At 40.5% G+C, this 17799-nt stretch overlaps 1 protein-coding gene across 6 annotated transcripts in view; it reads right to left on the bottom strand.

Annotated features, from left to right (window-relative positions):
• Positions 1-11934, bottom strand: part of Ih (hyperpolarization activated cyclic nucleotide gated potassium channel Ih) — a 225566-nt gene extending 213632 nt beyond the window's left edge. For all 6 annotated transcript variants that reach the window (XM_076788621.1, XM_076788615.1, XM_076788616.1 and 3 more), the window contains exon 1: positions 11519-11934. In XM_076788621.1, coding sequence (XP_076644736.1) covers positions 11519-11556 — 38 coding nt within the window. In that variant the 5' untranslated portion in view covers positions 11557-11934. The remainder of the gene's footprint in view (positions 1-11518) is intronic.
• Between the last annotated feature and the right edge of the window lie 5865 nt (positions 11935-17799).

Raw genomic sequence — 17799 nt, 5'->3', positions numbered from 1 at the left:
TATTGAACTTTCGAAATTTCTGGTGACATTCGTTTCAACGTAGATACAATTTCAACATACAAAATGTTCATTTACATTCTTTTAAAAACGAATTTAATCATTGCAAACTCATCGGACATCAATTTTACAGTGAACCAAATAATTGTTGTCCTCTTGCACTTCATTCCACCGACGGTTTTGAATTTCATAATTGTCTTCAGCAAGCAATATATTTAAATTGCTTTAATAACACCTTGCTCCGCTCCAATTAATATGAATAATAAATACACGCGAAGGACTTCGCAACCACACTATGGTTCCTACTTTTCAATGTGGACAATTTTAAATAAATAAGTCCGGAGCAATTTATTAAGTGACAACGCCCGTACCATTAAATAACGAAGGATCTCGTACATTGTAAAATAAAATTCCTTCTTTTTATTCAGCAATAAATTAAATAATCAAATTTGTTAGACCCGTAGTCCGCAGTTATTCGACGATATCAATATTTAGTTTAAAGCGAACTTTATCTGAGCTAAGGGTATCAAGTTTAAAAACGCAAAAAGAGAAAACAAACAATACACTGCAACACAAACAGGACAGTTGAAATACAAAGGGAGAACGTTACGTTTTGTATCGTTTTTCATTTGAACCCGGCCGAATCGGGAGGGAGGGGAGGAAAAAAAAAGAGAGATACTCAGATGCAAGGGAATCGCGACTACTGGCCTCATCCGTGTTCAATCCTCGGTGAGTTAACTGCGACGTCATATATTACCCTCGCGTACCCCGTAGCAGTTCACGTCAGTTGCAGTACAGAACGAACAAACAATTATACACGACCGGTAGTGATACTCGTGCTGAAGGCAATGAAAATTTTATTAGAATTTTATTCGATCGTTTATCCTCCAGTAAAAGTGCCATCGGCTGGGATCCTAAACGACGTCGTCGAAAGTTGGACGGTTATGTGCATCTACAGGGTGTCCGAAAAATCCTTCCTTGGAAGTGGTGATTCCTCAGGTCATTTGAAGCAACTTTTTCCTTTGCAAAAATGTTCTCCGAAGCTCCGTTTAATAGTTATTAACGAAAAACATGGGCCAATCGGAGCGCGGCAAGTGGGGACCGATTCCCACTCGGCCAATGCCAACGCCACGCTCAGCGGGGCCCGTCGCCGAGCGGCAATCGGTCCCCTCTTGCCGCGCTCTGATTGGTCCACGTTTTTCGTTAATAACTATTAAACAAAGCTGCGGATAAGATTTTCGCAAAGGAAAAAGTTGCTTCAAATGACCCCAGGAATCAGCCCTTTCAAGGAAGTACATTTTTCCATGTACTGCAATGCATTTGTCAACACATTTTTATGGACAAACTGGAAGATATTAACGTCAAACCGTATTCGATTTTATATATTAATAATTTTAATATTCTTATGGTAGAAAGAAAATAATTGAATGAGGGAAAAATTTATCTGATGAAACAAAACATAAACTAAAAATTAACAAGCGAGACTCGCTAAATAAGTCACCCACTGAGAGAGCTAATTATAAGCTAACCATTAAAACTTTGTAACAGCTCGCATTCTTACAAACTATTTTCTAAGACTGTGACCCTAGGAAAAATTTATATCTTGACCTAGAAACTTTCTTATCGTCAAGATAAAATGGAGACAAAACGTTTTTCTGGATTTTATGAATTCCCGAGTATTATGTGATGGTAGAAGAGTGACGGCCTGCTAACAATCGCGACGTATAATCGAGGAATTCGCAGAATCAGGAGCGCGTAGGGTGGAAATTAGTTAACGATTTGCGGGGCCATTGAGCAGGGAAGCAAGAGACACCGGTAGATGATTTTAGGTCTAAAAATGGAAGATTCGTCGAAGAGAAACGCGATTTGTCAACGCCACCCGCAGGGACAGGAATTTTACAACCGGCACCGCCCGTCCACCTATTTCGGGCCACGTAAATTAATCACCGATGTCTATACGTGTCCGTGTATACAGACATATACAATATATATACTGATATATACTCATATATACTGATTATGCAAATTAGCAGAGCGCACACACGATCTCCGCGTAATCATTTCGCGAGTTATCGCACGCGTTGACAGAACCGGGGGTGGAAAAAAGAAACCCTGGACAAACGATTTTTCCGGCGTTTCGAGTGAACCGACTCTTGACTATCTGCGTCATTTAATTGGACGCTGTTTCACTGTCGGATCGCGGAATGACAGACCGACGAGCAAAACGAGGAATTCGGCAATTTCGGTAATCATTCCGTGACAACGATTTTTATCTAGTTGAAAATAATGGTACGATGTACAGTATTTCGGTCAATATGTTGAAATATCCTGCATTGTAATACTGCACGAAATATTTTATAGAAGTATCAAGAATTCAGTGAAGCTGGACATTCGAACAAAAATTGCTTTTAACACTAAACCACCACCGGACAAATGACCGGTTCTAGATTTTTCATTTGACAATTGTTGAAATTATAAAGATGCTTTCATGATTCAATAAATATCTTTAGTGGAGCACGCATTGCAACGAGAACCGCGCAAAGTCAAAATAAATTAAAGCTTGTGCTTTAAAGCTATGTATCTGTTACGTTTATAGCTCGGTACGTTTAGTGGTAATAAAAAATTGTAAATTTAAATGCGGGGATAATTTAGCTAACCTGAAAGTTGCGTGAGTTCTTCATAGTTGGCCGAATGATGAATTTCTGATGAAAAATTTCACCGCTTCTCACTTCGGTTTATTGATTCGTGCGGCTCGATAAATCGAAGCTGGCACGGCGCCTGCTTTCGGTTAGGCTGTTGCATAATTTCGGTGATATTTCGCGCGTTTGTCTTCCACGCGCGATAAATTGTTTTTAAGCTACAGCGCGGACGTATCGGCGCTGTACAAATATTATTCATATCGTCTGCTCGTGTGCGAATCGAGTTGCGGATGATTTTTACTGCGGAAGTAGAGGTCAACTTTGATCGAAATCGATGAAAATGTTAATGCAACAATTACTCAAGCATCGCGGAAGGATTAAGTACTTGTTTAAAGTATCCGGCGTTAACCGGGCTTATCGCAAAGTGCGAAGGGTAGGAAATCCGAGGGATGATACGGGGTCGACGGTATATAGGTGGAAATAATAATACACTAAACTTAAATTATAGCACAGCGTCAAGGGGATGAGATCAAGGGATGAGTGTTCAGGTCTCCTGCTGGCCTGTATCTCTCGCAAACTGGTAGGGTGAGTGTACCTAATAACATTTTGTTCAAGTCGGCCAAACGATTTAGAAGCTAACAGAAAACGTGAAGGACGTACCGTTTCATCCGCGCACTCACTGACAAGTTTTACATAATTAACACACTGTACAGTTACATAGTTAACACGTTAACTGCCACGTCAGTCACATATGACTGACAGTGATTTTTGACTAAGTTTAGAAATTCATTTTTATTGTGACACATCCAGATAAACCGAATTTTATTAGGATCTTTAGAATTCAAAAGGGTTAAGACAGCATCCCCTATAATACATTTTAAATTTCTAGTTCCGGTTTCATTAATTAAATTGCACTGATTTTGTGAGATTCTCTGGGATTGATTTTTGACACTTAACGTGTTAATACTACGTTTCCAGAAAATTTATTTCAACTTTTCAATTTGTTACTGTATTCAATACTATGCTTTCAGTCAATTTACTTTAATTTCTTAATTTGTTACTATATGTCAAATACTATGTTTTCAGTCAATTTACTTTAATTCTTTAAGTTATTACTATATCCTAGTATGTTCAAAAGCGATGGATAATACCAAGTCTATCTTGATGGAATATTTCATAGAGTTACACGAATGAAAGTAATCGTGAAAAATGGCACGACTCGGCATTGCACTGCCATTGTTCCGATATTTTACATCCTGTAATGGAATTTCAGGTATCGGTTCTAGTTATGGAATTCCCGGAAAGCATGCAATGTCGCTCGTGGCGCCGCCATTCTGAAAATTCGGATTCTTTATTATAAGGCAATAGACTGAATTTTTCTCGAATTCCAGCACTTCGCGAAATTCAGAAATATTACTCTTTGCCGAAATATGGCTCTATTTGCAATGGAAAAAACACCCTACAGCAATTTATGGTCCATTCAGCAGTAGCTATTCAATACATTATTACTAGTCATCACTATATTACTTAATATAGATCTATAAGGAAATATAAAATGAAAGTATAAAAAGCAACTGAGATACTTGTCGAATCTCATTAATTCCTTGACGTTTACCCCTTCACAGTCGACTGTCCCCATTTAAAAAAATTAATACACTATGGTTTAACACAATTCCTTTGTTATTGAATGCCTTTGTGTTCAATACACTGTTCACAGTTTCAGTGTAGTACCCTCGATTTCATATGGGCAAAATGAAAAAACGTTTAAAATCGCTCAACTTTTAAACCAGCGAATTCCTAACATTAATACCTGGATTTTTGGCATTTTCTTGTCAAGATCTACAGGACTATATAAGGAAAAGTTAAAAATTTCTGGGTCGACAAGGTGAAGTTTAACCAATTTTATGCATTTATGAGCATTTGTGAGCACTCCCAGTTACCGAAATAAATTTCTCGTTCGATTTTCATAAAATGGCTTGCGAAAACGGGACGGTGCGTGCAATTTAGTCATAAGTGACAAAAATAATCTGCATCGGACGTCCAAATTCGGAACACCGAATAGTGCCAAAGTGTCGAGATCCACAGATCCAGAGAGAGCCATGTAGACATCAAATTGGCAAGGTAGGCATATCAAGAAATCGTCACAAAATTCGTCGACCCGGCGCGGCGACAGCAGCAAGTTCTCGCTGTTATTCTTCGTATCGCGGCACTGTGGGATTGTTAAAGCGCAGAATTTCTTTGATCGCGATCTACAGAGAGAGAGAGAGAGAGAGAGAGAGAGAGAGAGAGAGAGAGAGAGACAGGGAGAGAATAGTCAGTCGACCCGGTTGCGAGATCGCGTCTTTCAGAGTGGAATCGCGCGGCGAGAACGGGATCGGAACGCGAATCGCTTTGCCGAACGACACGGTTACGTAACCGGTGAAAAAGTCGGCAACGCTCCTCGGGCCGGTCTCTCCTCTTGTCTCTTCCCGTTTTTCAATCGTCGGTATCCACCCCCGCTGAAGCCACCCCTCCCTCTTCCTCCCCCGCCCCTTTGTTTCCCTCGACTGCACCATCTCCGACAGTTCGAAACGGTTCGAGCGTGGCCGTAGAAACGAAATTGTAGCCCCGGGCCGGGGATTCGCACTTGCTCGTGTCATCGGGAATGCTTTGTTCGTCGGCTGATCTACTTTATCGCGCCCATGCAAATATCCTTGCGTTAAATGACGCGTCAAATCCGCGTCGAGCTGCTCCATTAACGCGGCCGAACCCGCGCAGCCCGTCCCCAAGGCATAATTGTCCGCGGCGTTTAGGGGGGTGGGGGTGGGGTGGGGGGCTGAGGGCGGTCTTCGAGGACCGGGGGAACCGATTGGGACGACGCGACTTCGTCAAGAAACGGAATCGATGACGTTCTGCGTGACGGTTCTGCCTCGAAGGACGATTCTTCTGAATAGACATTCTAGGAGATGATTTATAGTCGCTGATTTTAGGGGTGGGGGTGACGTCTTTTATTTGAGGGTGCTGGGAAATTTTGTGCAATTTTAACAACCTCTAATAATAAATAGTTGAATTTCTTGAAGGAATTAGATACGGTAAAATACGATATAAGAAATAAATAAGTACTTCTCAAGGAAAAATGGTCAGCTTGACTAGAGGGATGGACGAGGGTCAAGCATTCAATAAAATTCAGTGAGAAGCTAAAAAGTCAGTAAACTCTTGTCGCTAAATTTACAATAAATCCTACAATTCCAATAAATTTACAATTCCTCTTAGTAGACGTTCTAAGAGATGATTTATGGTCGCTGATTTTAGGGATGGGGGTGACGTCTTTCATTTCAGGGTGCTGGGAAATTTTGTGCAATTTGAACAACCTCTAACAATAAATAGTTGAATTTCTTGAAGGACTGAGATTCGACAAAATAAAATATAATAAATAAAAAACTACTTCTCAGGGAAAAATGGTCAGCCTGACTAGAGGGATGGACGAGGGTCAAGCATTCAATAAAATTCAGTGAAACAATTCCAATAAATTTACAATTCCTCTTAATAGACGTTCTAAGAGATGATTTATAGTCGCTGATTTTAGGGATGGGGGGTGACGTCTTTCATTTCAGGGTGCTGGGAAATTTTGTGCAATTTGAACAACCTCTAATAATAAATAGTTGAATTTCTTGAAGGAATTAGATACGATAAAATAAGATATAATAAATAAATAACTACTTTTCGAGGAAAAATGGTCAGCTTGACTAGAGGGATGGACGAGGGTCAAGCATTCAATAAAATTTAGTGAGAAGCTAAAAAATCGGTAAAATCTCGTCGCTAAATTTACAATAAATCCTACAACTACAATAAATTTACAATTCCTCTTAATAGACGTTGTAAGAGATGATTTATAGTCGCTGATTTTAGGGATGGGGTAACTTCTTTCATTTCAGGGTGCTGGGAAATTTTGTGCAATTTGAACAACCTCTAATAATAAATAGTTGAATTTCTTGAAGGAATTAGATACGGTAAAATACGATATAATAAATAAATAAGTACTTCTCAAGGAAAAATGGTCAGCTTGACTAGAGGGATGGACGAGGGTCAAGCATTCAATAAAATTTAGTGAGAAGCTAAAAAATCGGTAAAATCTCGTCGCTAAATTTACAATAAATCCTACAACTCCAATAAATTTACAATTCCTCTTAATAGACGTTGTAAGAGATGATTTATAGTCGCTGATTTTAGTGGTGGGGGTGACGTCTTTCATTTCAGGGTGCTGGGAAATTTTGTGCAATTTTAACAACCTCTAATAATAAATAGTTGAATTTCTTGAAGGACTGAGATTCGACAAAATAAAATATAATAAATAAAAAACTACTTCTCAGGGAAAAATGGTCAGCTTGACTCGAGGGATGGACGAGGGTCAAGCATTCAATAAAATTCAGTGAAAAGCTAAAAAATCGGTAAAATCTCGTCGCTAAATTTACAATAAATCCATGACACTGAAAACTACTCGTAGATTCGGTGGTTGTCGCGAAAATACAACCGTACACTCGTCACGGCTGCAATAAACACGTCCACGTGGCGTTTTCGGAAACGCGTATTCTGGTCAGGGTAGCCTGGTCCGCGTCGCCGTTTCCATTAAAGCGATAAAGGAAAAATCTGTTGGATCCCGTCGGGCGCGGAAACAGACAGGGGGTCAGGCTGACCCGGCGTTCGCCGAGGATTAATCTCGCCGTCGAAGCGTTCGCGCGGATTCATAAATCGGATAACAGACTCGTAGAGCCTGGCGAAAGCGAAAGCGATCGTAAGGGTGGTCTGCGTCGGATGGAAATAAAAAAAGAAAAAAGCCGACGGTGTTTCCCGACGGTTCTAACAATTCCTGTAACAACTGTTCCCCTCTCTCCCTCGTTTTTTATTACACGAACGCACCGGGCAGAAACAGTCCGGGCGGTCCGTGTGTGCACAGTGTTTTTGCATCGATCATCGTTTCAGCGGTTTGAAAGGAAGAAATTCTGTCGATATCGAGTTCCACGTGGAACGGGGCGGGGGGATGAGGGGATGGGGGAGTATTCACGGTCTACAATCGCCTCGATAGGCTTGCAAGAACTGATTACCAGAATCACGGGCCTGTCGGGGGAGCGAGTCGGATCTCATTCATGCACTCGCGGCCGCGGACGAGAACGAAGATCCTCTTTGGGTATCTCTTCCGAGGCGAACAAAAGTTTTCTCTTCTCTTTACCGACTAAAGAGAGACGTTCGACGTCCCTTTGAAGTGTCCGATTTTAATCGCTCTTGCGGCTTCGTTTGACCGCTGTGGTCCCACATCAGAATTCGGAAGCGACGACGTAACGAACTTGTTTACAACAGTCTGATCTGCCCAACGAATGAACGCTTAAACTGCATATTTGTTGCAATTAACCCTTTGCACTACGATTTACATTAAGATTTCAGTGATTCGAACTTTTTTAATAGTTTGTAACTTCCTAAAAAAGGAGACAATTTATATCTATTGTATGCCCATATGTTCTCCAATAGCTGAACATTAATGAAACCAGAATAGAATTTTATTTCGGTTTAAAGGAAATTAATAACACACGTATTTATTGAACTCTGTTCAGAATCATCATCGCGAGTCTGACACGATATTGTAGGGCAAGGGGTTAATATTCTCAAATCGTTATTTCATTTCCTGAGGGCTACCGTTTTCATTCGATGTAAGACGATGGCTCGGGACGGCGTTCGACCTATTATGGACGAGAGTGCCTATTAACATTGTTCTTGAGTGGGCTGAGAGTTTATGGGTGCCCTAAAGTTCGCTAAATGGTAAAATTTTCAACCCCTTGTCTTGAAACGACATCACGGAGACGTTTTCGAATGCCAATTCTGACTGTTTTTGAACTTTTGTACGAATGAAAATTTCTCGGTATTAAATTGTGAGCCAAGGGGTTAATGCTTCAATTTCTAAGAGCAAATTTGCAATAGCAACGAAAGCTACTGTACGCTTCGAAAATTGAGTGTGGAACAGTTTTTTCGAGGAATGGCGCCGCTGCGGGGTGCGGATCGCGAAAGAACAGTCGCCGTCACAGCCCGAATATTTTTACGGCGACGACTGAAAAAAGCTTGGATCGGATCGATAGGTATAATTATAAGCGAGCCGTTCTGAAAGAAATTCGTGAAAAATAGACGAGGCAGACGGGATCGCCTCTGAAACGGACCCACGGAGCCAACGACAGACCGAATTAAACCTTTCCCGGCGATGGAGTTCCGCCTTCGTTTCTGGCTTTGAGCACAGATAATCGAGTTTTCGCGAGCGTCAAAGAGCCGAAGCGGCGCTGCTAAGATCCAGTGTCTGGGGATGGGATCAAGAATATTTAAATAGATCGAAGCGGCGCGGCGCCGCGCGGCGGTGGCAGCCCGCTTCGAATTAATACGGCCGGCCAGTTTTTCATCGAGATTGCACACGCTTAGTCGTGTCTCGCGTTGAACGCGACCATTTCCGAGCATTTCAGGCGAATTCATATTTAAACAGGATATTTATCAAGGAGATGCGCTCGAAACCTTCCTGTAATTTCGATTTAATTCGTTACACATACTCAGATCTCAAAATGCAATTAAACATGCTTATAGCTTTTCCTAGATATAACCTTATTTCAGTTGCTAAATGCGTCTCCATTTTCTATAAATCGAACGCAATTTGATTTATTTGACAGAATTTAGCTCCTCTTTAAATTTCATTTAACAAATATTTTCAGATCTCTCTAAATTTCAATGAACAAATATTTTCAGATCTCTGTAAATTTAGCCCAACTTTATATACGTTTTTAGATGATTTCCTGTATTTGATGTCACTTGCTAAATGCTTGTTTAGAATCGTCAAAATTTGATTTGATTTATAGTAATATTTTGTAGTCTAACATTTCAGTTGTGGACATGTTCTAAAGAATGTTTCGTTTAGGGTGAGTATCTTTCGGCGAATTTAAAATGAGAACACATTGAATAATATTATACTCTACATTAATTTGATAATGGATAACAAATAATTCGAATTTATTAGACAATTTTTATTTTACACAAAGGTTCGCAGTTTATTCATCATGATTTTGACGCATGGGACGCGAGGAGTCCGAATATGGAACCACGGGGAATAGAATGAGTGAAATGATCCGCGTATGGTCAGACGCTTCGAGTGATCAGTGGATCAACTCCGTGAATGGTCGGACGCGTACGCAAAAATTGTACGACTGCCTCCACACACTCTTCCAACTTCAAGTATTTGTTTGTATGTATTTATTATAATCGGAAGAAATTATGTTAATAATTTATTAACGCCAGTATTTGTAAAATAAAGTTTCTGTGAACCTACTTAATGCTGTCACCATCGAGTCAAGTGAATTAATTACGTACATTTCTCCGTTGATTTTGTCATACTACGGTGGAAAATATTAGCTTATACTGCAAACAAAAAGTGTTACGCTAAAATCCTTTTTAAATGAAGCACTAAATTCCAAGCACCTTATTTCAGGCTGCCCCTTTTTATTGCCTCACTCCGTTACAATTCCCTCCCCTAAGATACTTATTCGTTCCCTCCCAGTCTTCGCCCTACGCAAACGCGCTGTCAAATCTTGTATCCTTCAGAATGTTAAAACTTGATATTCATTTCCGTTTGCTCTACTTTTTCGTTGCCGTTGTTGTACTTTCGTTCGGCGTACCTTGTTTCGTGTGATCTACATCAGTTTGACTTACTCCTGCTTTGCATTATTATATTAATATTGCTACTCAATATTGCTTTTTTAGGCTGTCATGTTCTTTTTTTTTTACAGGAGACACGAATGTCAAGTTTCACAGTTGTCCCGACTTTCGAACTTAAGCAGTTGTTATTTCTATATCGGTGTGTCATACATTGGTGTTAAATTAACCAACAAGTGTTCCCATACATTTCTATTACACAACACGAACAGATACTGAAAACAAATAACTATAATCACTTTCAATATTTTAAGATCATACTTTCACAGCAAAAGATCGTAAGCAAATTTGAAATTCACAAAATAAAAAAAAATGCGAGAACACTCGCTGGCTAATCGACAACACAATAAGATCATCAGCGACGAAATCCTAACCAAAACGAAACTATTTGGAACAGGAACCACCTCACCGATTTCAATGACCTTGAAGTACATTCTCAAGGTCAACGTTCTAAACAAGCTCTTCCTTCTCTAACATATTCACAGAAACATATCGAACACTATACAGAGTGTCTCCGAACAGGTGTGCGTACACGAATGAATTGATTCTAGTTACAAAAATAAGTAAAAAAAAAAAAAAAAAAGAAAACCAATAACATTTTCCAGGTCGACGCTCCGTTCTCGAGAAAATTGCGTTTGAAAATTCATCATGACCGAGCAATTCTTGCGAATGCTATACGCCACGCGAATCCATCGAACGTTCAAACTCAATTTTCTCAAAACACGAAGCGCCGTCGGAAAAAATTCGATTCGTTTTTTTATTACTTATTTTTGCAAATAGAATCACCTCTGGCCCGTTTGCGCCATCCGTCCCTAGACACAGTGTACACGGTACACGTTTCTGATATGTCTGAAGGGCTAATCCGAAAACGAGGTACAGTAGAACCTCGATTATCCGAACCCTCAATTGTCCTGAGCGCTCCGCACAAAACACAAGAATTTTGTCTATTTGACCGACACCACTTCAAAAATCTTTTGTCTGATCAGCCACGTGCTTCGACTAGTTCGGATAGTGGGGGTTCCACTGGGACAGATGAATCGGTCGTCTTGATCCCGTCCGTTCACGCGCGGATCTAGGAGATACGGTAAACAGGAAGCACGGCAACAAAGAGAAAGAATAGTAAAAGTAAGAGGAAGAAGTAGAACGGTAAGATGTAGAAGAGGACTTACGGGTGAGAGACGCGGCGATGAAGACTCCTCATGGACATGGCTCTGTTCTTGCGATTCGAGCCCGAATTGGATCCGTTGGTGCTCCCGTTCGACGTGGTATGGCGTGGCGCAGCTGTTGGGGGAGCGGATTGCTCCCCCGTGGCCGCCACGACCACCGCCGCCGACGTGAGGCCCCCCGAAGTCGCCAGGCCGGTCCGGCGAAACGGGCCCGAGCTAGCCGCTAGTCGGCGTGCCAATCTCCGGGCGAGCCGACGGGCCAGGCGCGCCCCTGCAGCACCGGCACCCACGCTGACGGTATTTCTGTCCCACCCCCCGTGGCCAGGGGGTGGCACACGATGCCCTGCTGACTACCCCCGGCCCCTCAGGTGCTTTCGAGGATCTCTCTCGCCTCTCTCTCTCTCTGTCTCTCTCGTCCCCGACCTTCGAACACCCCGATCGTTCGAGCCTCTGAACGGGACCGATCGATCGGTCCACCCTCGGATGGGCCTTGTCTTAGTGATCACGTTCCATTCGTCGGTAAGGCAGCTCTCCCGGTTTACCGACTTAGCTGCTGGCGGATCAGCGGGCTGGGAGCGTGGGCCCGAACTCGGCTCTGCTTACTGAAACAATAAATATGGTTTTGTCAGTGATGAAGAGGTCAACTTATGGCTTGTAAGCGGCGAGATCAAAAGAAGGGCGGCCCAATATTTACGCTTAGATGTCGCACTCTACATGAGTGACCTTAACCATATTTCGGCTGGGACCGAAAGAGGCGTGCCCCTTCCACTCTACAGTAGCTTCTCCGTAACTGTCGCATCGTCGGGTCTGCCGAGCGACAGTTATACTAGAGGAGCTACATTCCGATTCTCCCTCCCGTTATCATTGTTCATCCCACTATCACATTATCCACCGGTGTTCCTTTCACGATTTTTGGATGTCTATGGCTAAAACGATTTTCTACGTTTCCTTTATTGCAGTAAAAATTGATTCTCAAGGTTGATCGAGAAAGCTGTGGCAGCCATGCACTAAAATGCATTCGGGAACAAAGCATCGTTCATTTTTTTGTTTGCGATTCCCCGTATTTCTCGCGAGCGCGCGTTCGAATTAAAATGAGTTCGAGCGTGCACCAAAATGGCGCACGCGTCGCGGAACGTGTTAAGAAACGGTTTCCAGGGAATTACGTAATTCCCATCGTTTCCAGCTACACCAGCCGGCCAAGCCGAGTTGTAGTTCCTCGGCGAAGAGAATCAGCAGTTTCGGGATCGATAAATTAGAGTCATAAGCGCAGGGACTTAGCTTACTGCCTAGAATCCGCCCTCCGGCGCGGCGGCGAGCCCCCGTTGTAAAAAGTTCCTGCGAATCCGTTGCGGTTTATATTATACCAACGGTCGCATGTATTGGGTGTGCGCGAAAGTTTTGATGGGTTTCGTTGTACAGGAATCGACTGTGTTATTGACCTAGCAAGCCCGTCTCTCATGGAACCTGTACGCATGCCCAACGAAAAGGTAGGGGAATGGGAGGCCCATCGGCTGTGCGCGCGCTCTCTCCCCCTCTCTCTCTCTCTCTCTCTCTCTCTCTAACCCTCCTGTTTGTAAACTCTTTCTCTTTCTATTGACAGAAGAAGCTGGCCTAACAGGGGCTTTCATGCCCGTCAGCACTCACTATACACCGGATGAATCCACTCGACTTTTTGCCGGTATAGCTAAGTAAGTATAGATTGCATTGAATGAGCACTTCATTGAACGAATGGAGTTCGGGGCAGCAGCCGAAACATTTCCAGACTTCTTCACTGTCTTCTACCCACCCACCCCCGCCGCGTGTCCTGGAGCCCGTGTCTTTCCACTCGCAGACATCTGCGATCCAAATTCCTAGATCCTTGCCACGGTCTCGGATGGGGAGCTTTAATGGGCTTCCCGAAGCCAACGAATTCGCTATCGGGAATCTATCGATCGTCTATTAATTTATTTTAAGGCCTCTGTTTGCTGAGTCAACATTTTCTTTTTATCACGTCAGTTATACACACTCCTTGTATAATATATTAATTTCTTTTTTTTTTGCTAGCTCTTTACCCGTCTAGGAGCTGTCGTCGATCATCTACAAATTAATTCTGAGATATCTACTGACCCAGACAATTTTTAATTGCAGCTGTAAACCATACTTCTTGCGTACAGGTTTTTTTTTCTCTAATTCCTGAACTATTGTGAATTAATTTTATTCTTAAAATCTTTTTCTTTTTATTAAAATGAAGATTTCTTACTTTATCTGTTGTATAATTAGCACCGACTGAATTGAATACAATTGATATGACAGCAATTAAAATGACAATGTTCGATTCCAATCAATCGTCATTCGCAAGCTTGAAATTTATACGTTATTTTGACAGGAAGGTGCATAAGCACTTGCTCTCAATTATGTTATAAAACAACGATGTATCCGATTTAAACGATAATCGACTGCTCCAAATTGCCGACGATGTATAATAGACCGACTAGTTCGTTGTTTTCCATAAAACTATAATGATTACACCAACTACTGGAAATCCATCAAAACTTTTGCGCTCACTCGATATATTAAGATAGATTGACGAGGTGTCTGTGGCCTAACTTATAACTGGCGGTGCAACCGGAAAATGGATGGTACTACGTGGGAAAAATAGAAAAATCTCGTATACAATTTTTTATTTCACCGAGGAAGTTTCGCTCGCAATTAAACCGATTGAAGAATTAGGAATATCTCCTGCGGCTATCCATTGGCTGCATCCAGTTCTGCCACTGTCTATAAATATTGTCAGTGCCTCGGGATTATTTATTTTTCACGAGTAACCCGACATAAATCGATCAACTTATTAAATTAGTCGGGAATAAATGGCCGGTCAGTGTTCCTGTGTCACAAATCATACAGAATTCGCATATATCAATCACAATAACACCCATCGCAGTTACTGTATTTTCTTCATTGAGATACAAAATCATTTATGCTGTTTTTTGAAAAGATACTTCCATTTCAGGATAAGCATTTCTCATTAACAAAATGGTACACGTATTTTACAAAAATGTAGTCTGATAGAAAAATATACAGAATGCCAGAGTGATCAGTTTTTATTTATTTATTACTGTATCTTTCAATTTGTACTCGTCGAACAAAATTCTTTAAAAATAATAATTGCTAGAATGAAAAACACTGTAAGTGCCCTTTCTGGCAAATCCTCAGTTCACGTTATAGCGAAATAGTAAATGCAAATATCTTGAAAATAGTTATTAATAAACAGTAAATGTATCAGAATAATGTAATAATATGTTCAAATTATTTTTAAATGATTAAAAAAAGAATTATTAAGGGGAGAAATTAAACTTTAAGCATCTACCATATCCTACAATCGGTGAAGAAAATTTTTATCCCGCATAAAGCTGCGCAGTTCGGTTATTAATTTGTCAAGAAGCAAATGGTTCTCATAGATCGTGCAGGAGTATTGTCAAAGGCTTCCAATTTTGTGTAGACACTAAACACACTGTCTAACCTGTCCATTAGATAAGACAGGCCCGCAGCAACCTAAGATCAATGAAACCCAGACAATATCGTATCAGATTTGTGTTTAGTGCAAGTAGAAGTACTGAGTAATAGTCAGACACGGTTACCCGCCGGTGGTGCAGAATTCAACTAAGCTCCGGAGATTACTTTGGACATCGCTGATCTAACTGGCACGTTAGAATTCGCCGTTCCAATGAAGTTACCCCGCGCTTCAGTGTTGTACAGGTCGCTCGAGCAAAGCTATCACTATTCTTGTGCGCATACTCGAACCGAGAAGTTGGAGATCAGGCGATCTGATTGGTCCCACACTTCGTTCTAAGCAACTCGATCTACGGGTCTTCTCAAAAGTTATTCGTGCGGTTTACATAACAAAAAGAAAATTCTGTGCTCCTCACGCTCTTTCAAAATAAGAACCCTCGGTCTCCTGCGAGTCCTTTTTAAGATGATTAACGGAAGAAACAAATTTCTATTTTGCACCTGATTTCTCCTGCAACTGATGTGGAAAAATTTGATTTTGCGTGATAAATTTCACGCGTGTGAAAAGAATTAAATCATTTACAGAATTATTCTATATTGTTATTGGAGCTAAAACAGCTTCGAAAAGGGTTAAACACGATTTCGCAGAGATGATTTCTCAAGTAAGAGGAACGTGTGGATTCGAAAGAAAGAAAATGTGTTTAAATCTCGTTCTACCAGCGTCTTGAATGTCTTACGGAATTTTCTCTCGTAGACCTTAAGAGGTTCGGTTTGTTTTAACGAGGAATCATTTCCCAAATATTGTTCGATCCCGAAGGAAAATGTTATAAAACATTAGCAGACGCGTGGATGTTCAATATTTCCCGATCACGTCGGACTCCGACGGAACCCGAACTCCTCGACGGAATTTTTCAATGTTTTTTCAACATTCGTGTCGCGTGCCCGCGATTACGTCCCGACCGACCGGAATCGCTTTTTCGATTTCCAAGGGGCCGTGTTTGCTTAATCAGTTTCGCGTGGCGCGAGTTTCGCGTGACTGCCGCGTCGCGCGTCGTCGCTAATGTGTACACGTGATTTTTATCGTTCGTCAAACGGCCGTAAAGGCGCCGAAAGCGTCGTGCCGATTCGCGCACCCTCCTTGTACCGGAAATATTTTCAAGCTGCGCGCCGCGCCCCGGCTCATTTGCAATGATAACGCCAGAATAAAGTCGAGGACGTTCGGATATCGAATACCGGAACAATAGAAACTTTCAGCCCGATCAAGTTCCATTCACCGCCGCCCCTTCGAACTCCCTTTGGCCATCTTCGCGAGCGTTAATAGAATGGTGTCTCGATGTACATGAAACAGACGTGCACGATTTTTTTTTTTAATTTATCCCCGCTACCTTCAATTCGCGTTTTGTGAAACTGCCACGAATATGTTCGGAAAAGTTTTGTAAAAAAATAATATTGTATTATATAATATAATGTAATATTGACGATGATAAATAATATGTATAACTTTGCAAAGTCAATTTTAATCACGCGATTTTTTTTTCTTTGTGAAAAATTTATTCCCACTTCGTGATCTCAATTGGGGTATTGTGAAACTGTCACGAATATGTTCGGAAAAGTTTTGTAAAAAAATAATATTGTATTATATAATATAATATAATATTGACGATAATAAATAATATGTATAACATTACAAAGTCAATTTTAATCACGCGATTTTTTTTTTGAGAAAAATGTATTCCCACTTCGTGGTCTGAATTGGGGTTTTGTGAAACTGTCACGAATATGTTCGGAAAAGTTTTGTAAAAAAATAATATTGTATTATACAATATAATATAATATTGACGATAATAAATAATATGTATAACATTACAAAGTCAATTTTAGTCACGCGATTATTTTATGTAAAAAATTGATCCCCAGTACGTAGTTTCAATTCGCGTTTTGTGAAACTGTCACGAATATGTTCGGAAAAGTTTTGTAAAAAAATAATGTTGTATTATATAATGTAATATAATAGTAACAATAACCAATGATATGTATAACATTACAAAGTCAATTTTAGTCATGCGTTTTTCTAGTATTGAAAAGCTCGACAAGACTTTTTATGATCCACGTTTAAGGAGCACCCAGTATATGCAGGTTAAAAAATATCTAATCGCTTTGAGTATTCGTAATTTGCAGAGAAATAGATTGTATTGTATTATATGAACGACAGTCACATTTTTCCTGAATTATTAAACGTGTATTTGTTTGTATTGATTTTATCTAGGTAAAATCTGAAGCGTTCCTTTGCATTTCGTTTCGCTGAAAAGGGCGAATACATTGTTTGCGAAACAGACGAAGTCAAAGCAATAAAAATGAAAATCTTTCGTGCGCAAGCCGTATTGTCAAGAGTTTAATATGCACAATTTTTGGAGCAGAAGCATTTCTTAATGTGTCTGGCAACAATTGTCCATTTCTACTTGTAGTACACAAATGGCACTGCAACTGGCGACTTATTATCTTATTGCCAGTTTATTTAATTGGATTATTTACCAATTGACGGTTTCTCTCTTACATTATGATAATAAAAAAATGATAAAAAATCATAGTAGTAAAAAAATCGTTATTTTCATATAACGGAATATAAAAATTAATTTATTAGCACGAAAATAGTGACTTATCACCACGGATTTTATACATTTGTCACAAAAACGTCCTGGAGCAATTAAAAAGAGTGGAAACATTAATAGAATTCAGGAATGTATATTTAGCGATATATCGTTTTGAGTTTTTTAAAATTGAAACCGATACGTAACATT

The sequence above is a fragment of the Halictus rubicundus genome, chromosome 5 (assembly GCF_050948215.1).
Source record: "Halictus rubicundus isolate RS-2024b chromosome 5, iyHalRubi1_principal, whole genome shotgun sequence".
Lineage (NCBI taxonomy): Eukaryota > Metazoa > Arthropoda > Insecta > Hymenoptera > Halictidae > Halictus > Halictus rubicundus.
Note: the sequence above shows the minus strand (reverse complement) of the source record. Positions and strands in the feature narration are given on the sequence as shown.